Source organism: Hipposideros armiger, unplaced genomic scaffold (genome assembly GCF_001890085.2).
Source record: "Hipposideros armiger isolate ML-2016 unplaced genomic scaffold, ASM189008v1 scaffold_517, whole genome shotgun sequence".
In the NCBI taxonomy this organism is placed as follows: Eukaryota; Metazoa; Chordata; class Mammalia; order Chiroptera; family Hipposideridae; genus Hipposideros; species Hipposideros armiger.
The window spans coordinates 100,587-111,415 of NW_017731867.1; the positions used below are offsets into that span (position 1 = coordinate 100,587).

Sequence of the window (10,829 nt, forward strand, 5' to 3'; positions counted from 1 at the left end):
TTATACGCCCAGTCGTCTTATACGCCGGCAAATACGGTACTTCATTATGCTCTTATCCAAGAATCAAATATCACTTATATTCTTGTTTCTACAAAAACACATATTGTGTATTACCTTATTATCCCTGCTAATGTAGTTGTCCATTTAAAAAATTAGATTAATTCTAAAACATACTAACTATCCTAGTCTCACCAACAGAAAAAACTGTATTAACATCAATACTAAAGAGAATTAGCCTGTTCTAAGAAATTTACTCCAGTCATTCTGGACTACATAATTAAGTTTCAATTAAGGAAACCTGACCTTCCAAAAAGTATTTCACCTGTATGGGGAAAACTACTGGGTTGTCGGAAAAGTCATGACGCATTTTTGCAAGGGAAAACATAGAAAAAATACGTCATGACTTTTCCGACAACCCAATAAAACAAGCTAAGGCGCAATCAAAATAAGGTCCAAAAACACCAGTACCATCACAGCCCACATTAAAGAGAATCAACAATAAATCTGATTACTTAGAAACTTAAGGGGGAATAAAAAAACCTTAAAATAACTCTTGGATCAACATGTATCTAAAGCTGTAATTTAGAGGAATAAGTATAGCTTTATGATTTTATCATTATATAAAAGTGTTGGCAAGATGTGGAGAAAAGGAAACCCTTGTGTTCTGCTGGTGGAATTGCAAACTGGTGCAGCCACTATGGAAAATAGTTTGGAGGTTCCTCAAAAAGTTGAAAATAGAGCTACCTTACTTACGACCCAGCTATTCCACACCTAGGTATTTATCCAAGAAATCCAAAACACTAATTCAAAGATACATGCACCCCTATGTTCACTGCAGTGCTAGTCACAATAGCCAAAATATGAAAACAACTGAAATACCCATCAATAGACAACTAAATAAAGAAATTGTAGTACATTTATACTGGAGTATTACTCTGCCATAAAAAAGAACAAAATCTTACCATTTGCAACACATGGATGGACCTAAAGGGTATTATTATGCTTAGTGAAATAAATCAGACTAAGAAATACAAATACCATAGGATCTCACTTACATGTGGAATCTAAAAAAAATAAACGAATAAACAAAACAGAAACAGACCCATAGATAGAGAACAAACTTATGGTTATTAGATGGGAGGAGGGTTGGGGGGTTGGATCAGAAAGGTGAAGGGGTTAAGAAGTACAAATTAATAGTTACAGGAGAGTCACAGGGATGTAAAGTACTGTATGGGGAGTAGAATCAATAGTATTGTGAAAGCTATATATAGTCTCAGATGGGTAGTCGACTTATTGGGGGAAATCACTTCATAAATTATATAAATGTCTCACCACTATACTGTACAACTGAAACTAATATAAAATAATATTGAATGTCAACTATAATTTAAAAATAGTCACGAGGATGTGTAAAATATCACAGGGAATATAGTCAATAATGGTCAATAGCTATGTACAGTGTCGCGTGGGTAGTAGACTTGTTGGGGTTATCACTTTGTGAGGCGTGTAAATGCCTGATCACTATGTTGTTCTGTATGCCTGAAACTAAAAAAAAAAAATCCTAAGAAAGAAAGAAACCTAAGAGAATTTTTTTTTCTCCTTTGAAAATGGATAAAAAAATTTAAGAATTTTTATGGATGGGTTAATAAGCAGCATTGATACAACCATTTTAAAACCTATCATTTAGAATCCCACTTCCTAATTTACAAGAAAAAATAATCCTATATGTAACAAACATTTAAATGTTTGAAAGAAAAAAACCAGCAAAACCCAAACCTACAAATGCTCATATAAAATTGTTGAGGACAAAAAAAAAAGTGGGTAAGGTGGGAAGGCCATTATAAGCATGGTAAGAGTCCAAAACCACTTTAGAACATTATTAAGAGATAATTTTACTACATAAAAACTTGTGCTCTTGATAGCTCAAAAACAAGTGTGTTATAAAAAGGAAAAACTACTTAAAACATCACAAATGTATTTTATGTCATCTGGGAAAAGATAAATACCCCAAAAGAAAACAGGACAAAGGATAAGAAATGGATCACTAAAGAAAAAATGCGAATAAACCAATTTTTAAGTCTGTCCTCACTAGAAATCATAGCAATGCAAGGTACCAATAAGAAGATACCATTTTTTTTAAACTTATCTATTAGCAAAGATTAAAATAATAACTAGTGAGGGTATAGGCATTCTAAAGAATAGTTAATAGCACATAACCATTTTGGTGCCCAATTTGGCAATCTAAATCAAAAGCCTTAAAAAAAAACAAAACTGCATATTTGATCTATCAATTCCACCCCTAGAATTCAAATTTAGGAAATTACCAAAAAGTGTAAAATGATATATGTACAAGGATATTCACTGAAACTCCAACATTAGTGGAAAACCAGGGAAAAAATAAAATGTATTCTGGTAGGGACTGGATAATTGAATAGCTGAACAGTCATTCCATGCAACCACTAATGATGGGAATCTACTGACTAACTGTCCGTGACATATTGATGAGTTTCAAACAATCATAAAACACCATACCTAGTTTCATTTATTTTTATGTATACAGATATTTACACTAAAACTCAGAAAATCCATCCATCTATCCATCCATCGTACATGAAGCTCCACTAGCCTTCCTGCTACAATAAAAGAGCTAAGCAGGCATTCTGAGGATGGCAGAGCAAGAATACGATAAGGTTCTAAGTCCTTGATAGGACTATGGAGCCACCGAATTAACTCACCCTGGACCTGCTGTGGGATTGTTATATGAGATAATATAACTCCCATGCAGACTGAGTCAGTTGAAATAAAAAGTTTTATAACTTGAAGCCAAAGCATTAACTGAAATAGTATGCTGAACTAAAACTAAAATAAGTTTTAGCTTAATTACTTACCTTAAATGGGTATCTGCCAATTTCAGCCTCCAGCTCTTCTGGGGTAAAAAGCTTGCCTATGAATCTTTTGGCATCATATATTGTGTTCTGAGGATCTGAATCTGCCAGCTCTAAGCTTTCATACCCCACATGTACATCATGGTCAGTAAAAGACACCATGCTGGGTATGCTGATATGCCCATTTTCATCTGGAATGACCTTTACTTTTCCTGTGCCAGGAAAGAACACACCCACTGAACAGTAGGTGGTGCCAAGGTCAATGCCAATCACTTTAGGAGTAGGCAATGGTAAATACTGTTGTGCCAAATAGCCAGCCAACAGGAGAGTCAAAACAGCTGATCCTGAAATAGACAAATTAAAAGATATGTCTTAATCAAACTAATACAATATGTGAAATTAATATTATAAAATTCCTTTGTCACTCTTTGAAACAAGACTAAAAACAGTCTCAAAATATTTTCTTTTATAGTACTAATGATAACACTTCTCTCAAACATTAAATTTTTCATAATGTAAACTGACCACAATGCAATTAAAATGATGTAACAACAAAAACAAAAAAACCCCTATAGTTCTTTATTCATTATGGGCGAATGAAGAAATAAAAAGTAAAAACATTTTGGTAATAATTGTGATGCTGACAGGTAAAGTCATTCACCTGCAGCAAAAGCTATATATAATCTAAGTTTCTGATCAACTGATATTTAGATTTATAGCTTTATAGTTTAGTTATCATCATTAAAAAGAAACAATTATTAAAATTCTCACAGCTAACAGAATGTAGTTAAATTTTTCTGTATTTAAATATCAATTAAGAACACATTTCTTGCATAAGTAATACTTAAGGAAGAAACATAGAAGTGTATAAACTTTATGACAACATAAATGGATGCTCCTTGAAGGCAGATATGGTTAATTATTGTATCCCCTGCACCAAGAATGGTTCCTAGCAAATATCAGATGTTCTATAATTACTAATTGATGAGAAAAACAAATATGAACAAATGCCAACAGTAAACATACATGTGGACAGTAAACATAAGTGATGAAGAAAGATGTCACTTCGAATGTTACAATTACTTGTCATTTCCTTTCAGAAGGCTGTTATACACCTGTGTCCATCCATGTTATATACGACCCAAAACGTCCTTTGTAGGAGTCAGTTTTACTAATTGTTAGTTCATCCTCATGAACACATTAATTCAAAGAAATGAAATCAAGTGCCGACCCCACTTTCCTGCTGCTCCTACGTGCAAAATTTCAGAAGCATTTTATCACCTTCTTGTCCGAGGAGGGCAAGTCCTAACCTGGACTGGCGGAAACAGTATTGAACTGTACGTGAAAGGGGCTTGGATCTCTCCAAATCCAGCATCCCTAGAGACCACAGCTCAGGTCGCCGCCGGGCTCCTCCCTTCCTCCACAAAGGGGGATTAAGAGATGCACATTCTTGTGGCCTCTCAAAAGCCTCGATTCAACCAACGATTCAAAATCGACGTTTATTTGGAAAGAACTGTTCCCGAGGCCCGATGCCCCTGGGGTGTAACCACACAGTTGCCGCCGGCCCTACGAGGGCCTACTCCGGCCTGGGCCATCCTAGAGGCTCCCCGAACAGCCCCAAACCGCCTTTCAATCACTTTTCCGGCGCCCTTCGTGCTGCGCCAGCTGGATCCAGAAGGTGTGACAACCACCCCTGGCCATCCTGCCCTCCCCAGATCGCTCCAGTGCCCACAATAGCGACAGGGACCCCCACGGTCACTAACCTAAGATCGTCATCTCTCCGGCCATCACAGTCCCGCCGAAGAGGCTTGGGATGACTGTACCAGACCTGAGGCACCGCCCCCACGCCGCCGGGCAGCCCCGATGCCACCTGGGAAATGTAGTCTTCTTGCTCTGACGCAGCCTGAGAAGCTATATCTTCCGACCAGAGAAAGGACTTTATTTACCGTGAGGTCGTGAGGCTGAGCGCTTCCATTCAACAGCTGCCAGTGACGACTGAGCCGCCCTCCCCCGCACGGACTGCCGAGCCAATTAGGCTGAGGTGGAGGACAGCCAAGAAGAGGGAATGGAGTTCATAATCAAACCAGAAGCGCCTCCAGCCACCTTGAGGTGAAAACACATTCTTTCTTTCGCCTCGCCCCACCCCTTTGCATTCTGGGAAGTGTAGTTTCGGTGTGCTCCCATCCCCCGGAGGTCACTGCTTTTGGGGGGCGCCTTGCCCCTAACAGCCACAGCCTTCTTTCTTTAGTTATAGCTGCCTTCTAAAACATTCTCCTTTACCTGGAATCTAGATTCTAGAAGGGGTTTCACTAAACGCCGCCCTGGCCCCAACCTCCCTAGTAGATCCCCTGCGCAGCGCGGGCACAGAGGGAGGCCGACCTGGGCGTCCATGAGACGCCAATAAGATGCTCAGTCCTCTGCTTTTGTTTTGGGATAAATGGATTAAAGCAATTTTCAGCCAATGTGATTTATTCAAGAGAGCAGGGACACATTTCCTCTATTGCTAACACTGAAGTGGACCATTGAAAACAAAAAGGAAAACCAAACACCTTAGCTTTCTCTTGAATTAAGTCATAAGTGGCAGGAGTCCTTTCATGGACAAGTCTTGTGATGTGTGATGGCCATTTAGGACACTTGTGATGTATTTTTCAGGTTCTAGTCTATAATAGACCCGATTTTTCTCACCATTTGGCCAGTGGTGGTACTTAGTGACTCCTGAGCGTGTTTTGTCCATTATTGCTGTTAAAGTTCACGAGAACTATGATCCTGGAGAATTGAGAATTATCTCCTCACCTTAGATATAAATCAAACAATCCCTGTTAACAACAGGTCAGCCTGTTGGGGAAATAAATTGCCATTGACTTACTAGTCGATTGAAAATGTTATGAAAATATTGATGGTTATTGAAGATGAATTGTGTGGTTCATGAGAATTCATTATAATGTTCGCTTCATTTCCTGTATTTTTAAATCATAATTTAAAGTATAAAAACGTATGTGTCTATTGTGAGTACTGTTCAGTATAATTTGAGTAATATTCAGTATAATTATAAAGTGCATAATTCAAACACTCAATTCATGAATATTATTAGGTATGATGATCATGTTAACAAACATTTAGCCCAGTGGTAACAACCAGAAGGAGAGACAGTTGGTAAACAAATAATATACTTTATTATGGTATATACCATAATTGCAGAATAGACAGAGGGCAGAAACAATTAAATAAAGACTAATTTTATTTTGAAGAGAAAGCTTAGTGGGAGAGAATATGTCTAAGCAGTAATTTGAAGAGTGGAAGGGAGCCATGATGGGTTAATGGGATAATGTGAAGCAGTTGGCTGAAGGTATTCCAGGAAGAGGGAAATGAATTACCAAGAGCATAGAAGCAGAAGGCAATCTCATAGATTAGAAGTGTGTGATCATAAAGAATGAGGTGAAAGTCTGAGAGTTAGGACTAGAGATGTAAACCAAATCGGTAGAATTAGTTATTTATGGCAGGCACTGGCTATTGCCATTCTCCCTGCCACTCGCCCCTTTTCCTTGCTAATGGGATCTTGATTTGTTCAAGAAGTAGGCAGGGATTATATGATCTCACAGTGAAATGCTCTTAATCTAAGGGAGAAATTAAAATGGAGCTAAACAGGTTATGTTAGTGTTCTATTGCTGTCTTAACAAATTACCACAAATTTAGTGTCTTAAACCAACAGAAATTTATTATTTTACAATTCTCCAGATCTCAAATTCGGTAGGGGTCTTACTAGACTAAATCAAAGCAGCAGGGCTGCATTCCTTTCTGAAAATTTTAGGGGAGAATTGTTTTCTGCTAATTTGATTTGCTAGCGGAATTCATTTCCTTGCAATAGTACGATCAAGATCCCCATTATCGTGATAACTGGAAACTGAGGGCCATTCCCAGCTTCTAGAAGCCACCAACATTCCTCAGCTCAGAGACTGTCTTCCTCTCTCAACAGTGGATCAGTTCCTTCTCAGAAGACACCGTATGATTAAATTGGATCCACTCGGGCAATCCAAGATAATCTCCCCATCTCAAGCTCTGTAACTTTAAAATGATTTTGCCATGTAAGGTAACATATTCACATGTTCCAGGAATTGCAATGTGAATTTCTTTGGGAGGCTGTAATTCTGCCTACCACAATTAACTCTCTGTTCCCCAAAGATTTACATCCATCCACATGTGAAATCCTTCAAACTCTCATCCTTTAATGTCAACTCAAAGTCCAACAAGCTCATGTAAATCTCATCAGCTCAGAAGTTCTATTAATAAATATCATCATCTACATCATCTAAATTGGGTAGTAGCTGTTATCACTTATCCCTTCATTTTTGTCAGCAGAGAGTTAATACGTATTACAGTAAAACCTTGGATTGTGAGTAACTTGGTTTGCGAGTGTTCTGTAAGATGAGCAAACATTTCTAATACATATTGAATGGAAAATTTAAGAAATAGGATTTTAAATAGATCATTCTAGGTCAGCGGTTCTCAACCTTTCTAATGTCGTGACCCCTTAATACAGTTCCTCATGTTGTGGTGACCACCAACCATAAAATTATTTTCGTTGCTACTCTATTAATGTAATTTTGCTACTGTTATGAATCATAATGTAAATATCTTTTTGTTTTCCGATGGTCTTAGGCGACCCCTGTGAAAAGGTCGTTCGACCCCCATAGGGGTCGCGACCCACAGTTTGAGAACCGCTGTTCTAGGTTATGAAGGCAACTTTCTGAAAGACCAAAAAATGATAAAACTTAATAAAAAAGGAATAGGTTATAGAGACTGAGTGGGATGAAATAAAAATATGTATGTACTTTTTTTTCAGTTTTCCACAGAGGATTCAATATATGATACTTAAAGTTAAATTTTAAAAATCCATATAGCAAAATATATCAATGAAGGAATAAAACCAAAAAATATATCAGATGACAGATTTAGGATCAATTTTATTATACCCTTAAATGTAAATGGGATAAACTAAAAACAGTTTATGTTTCTTTTTCTTTTTTTTAATACAGTTGCAACTATTTATTAGAGACTTTAAGTGGATAACTAACTGAAATTCATATCTGAAAAATATTTTTGAGGTCATCTGGACCTATCCCCTTATTTATAGAGAGAAAAATAGAGGCCAAGAGAAGTCAAGAAAATTATGATCTCAATTAGTGTTCATTCTCTTAATAAATTATACCTCACTTTCAACTTAGTGATTACTTGAGTGAGTAGGTAGAGTGAAAAATTGCCTAATTATGTATCCCAATAATTCTCATTATTATTTCAGAAGTGTGCTCCATTAAGAAAATCATTGCCAAATAATAAAATTCTTACTACATATCAATGTAATTGAGGGGACAAATTCTCCTTGTTTAATCCACACTTAATTCTCTTCCCTCATCTATATAAGAAAAGTTCATTGAATGGAAATTTGATCCACTTCTCTTCACATTCTTTAAAAGAATTACAACTTAGTTTGAATTACATTGTTAGATTTTATGGAACACCATAATATTCAAACATAAAAGCTTACTCCTATGTTAAAATTATGCCATAATAGGAAAAATTTCATTTAATTAACCAGAGTATTTATACATGTTTTTTTCTGCTATACTGTCATGGTTCCATATATTTCTGACTTTTGGGGATTAAAAATTTATTACATGAACATTTTTCATGTAAAGGTATTGGTGGGAAATGAACTTGATTTGTAACTAAAAAGTTGGTACCAGTGTAACTGTTTTTTCAAAAATATTATATTTCAGAACTTTTGAAGGGTGAGAGCATTTCCCCTTTATTTTTAAAATAGCTTATATTGTTGTTATTGTCTCTAAGTTTCAAATGAATTTAAGTAGAAATATATATTACATATGTCTCCAATAAAAACAGATTGTCTTTTAAAAATTTATTTCTGATTAAAGCAAAATGTAACAAAAACCTAAAGGCATATAAACATATACATACTTCTGACATGATAAAAAATATATGTCCCAAACAACAAACCAGCACCAAACTTTGAAGTAGTACCAGTAAAATTTAGAATGAGAAAAGAATACCCCTTTACAACCATTATATAGCATTGCTCTCGAATTAATAGCCAGTGCAAGAGAATAAAATAGAAGGTAGAAATTTGGGGAATGAATAAAGAAGCAAATTTACCATCATTTTCTACTTATATGATTATTGTCTTAGTTCAGGCTGCTGTAACAAAACATAGACTGGGTGGCTCATAAACACCAGAAACTCATTCCTCACAGTTCTGGAGGATGGGAAGTCCAAAGTCAAGGCACTGACTGGTAGGTTGGTGTCTGGTGAGAGCATGCTTCCTGTTTTATAGACAGCTGTCCTCTGTTTTCACGGAGAGAAGGGTGAACTCACCGAGGGAACAAGGGAACTCTAGTGTCTCTTTTATAAGGGCACTGGTCTCATTCATGAGGGTTCTACCCTCATGATCTAGTCACTTCACAAAGGTCCAACCTCCTAATACCATCACATTGGGGATTAGGTTTAAGATATGAAATTAGGGGGAGGAGTACAAAAATTCAATCCATAACAATTATATACATAGAAAAATCAATACTATACAAATATCTGAGAAACAATATGAATTGACTAGGAGGTTTATTTAATAATATTGTACAAAAATAACTTTCCTATATTCAAGCAACCAGTTAGAAAAAAATAAATGTGGCAGGAAAGATCCCATTTGTAGTAGCAAACAAAAAGATAAAATCTATAGAAGTACATTTAAGAATAAAAGAGGAAACTTTTCCAACTATTCTAAGACTAGAACAATACGAGGTCTGACAATTAAGTTCACGAACTTGTTGCAATGATCTTGCTAATCTTTTTTGATATCACAGGGATTATTCATTATGAATTTGTACTAACTGGACAGTTAACCAAGTTTACTATTTGGAAGTGCTGAAAGGCTGCATGAAACAGTTAGACAGCCTAAACTTTTCGCCAACAGTTCATGGCTCTTACCTCACGACAATGCACCAGCTCACATGGCACTGTCTGTGAGGGAGTTTTTATCCAGTAAATAAGTAACTGTATTGGAACACCCTCCCTACTCTCCTTATCTGGCCCCCAATGACTTCTTTCTTTACTCGAAGATACAGGAAATATTGAAAGGAGGGCATTTTTATGACATTCAGGACATCAAAGGGAATACGATGACAGCTCTGATGACCATTCCAGGAAATGATTTTCAAAATTGCTTTGAAGGGTGGACTTGGCGGGGGCATCAGTGCATAGCTTCCCAAGGGGAGTACTTTGAAGATGATGGTAGTTATATTCAGCAATGAGGTGTGTAGCACTTTTTTGGGGGTGAGTTCGCGAACTTAATTGTCTGACCTTCATATATATGTAAGTAAATAAAAAGACAGTGCCTTCTTATTAGAAACACCTTTTTTTTATAAGAAAACTAAAAAAATTTATTATAGGAAAGTTTAAATATGTACAAAGTAGAGAGAACTGATTACCAATTACCTCATCCAGATTCAGTAATTATCAGTGCTCCACCTTTGCCATTTCACTTTACACTGAAGGAAATAGGAGATGTATCAGTTTATTTTTAAATATTTTAATAAGTATCTCTAAAAAATAATTTTAAACACACACAATAATATTCAACCCAAATATTAAAAATCATTATTAAGAATCCAATCAGTGCTCAAATTTCCAATTGCTTCATAAATGGTATATAGTTTTCCAGTTTAGTCCTTTGAATTAGAATTCCAATAAAGTCTACCACTTGCAGTTTACAAAAAATAAATTATTTGTTTTTTAAGGTTTCCTACAGTCTGAATTTTGCTGATTGTATCTCATGGTATAAACATGTTTGTCTCTTTTGTATCTATAGTTAGTATAAATTGTTAGTTGGATATGGAGGTTTGATTAATTTAGACTCTTTTATTTTGTCTTTGGTCA

The 10,829-nt window shown here is 36.0% G+C and overlaps 1 protein-coding gene across 1 annotated transcript in view; it reads right to left on the reverse strand.

The window, feature by feature from the left end:
* Positions 1-4,742, reverse strand: part of HSPA13 (heat shock protein family A (Hsp70) member 13) — a 12,335-nt gene extending 7,593 nt beyond the window's left edge. Inside the window, exons 1-2 of the mRNA XM_019668118.1 lie at positions 4,649-4,742; positions 2,889-3,229 (exon numbers count right to left, since the gene is read on the reverse strand). Coding sequence (XP_019523663.1) covers positions 2,889-3,229; positions 4,649-4,673 — 366 coding nt within the window. The 5' untranslated portion in view covers positions 4,674-4,742. The remainder of the gene's footprint in view (positions 1-2,888; positions 3,230-4,648) is intronic.
* Positions 4,743-10,829: the final 6,087 nt, after the last annotated feature.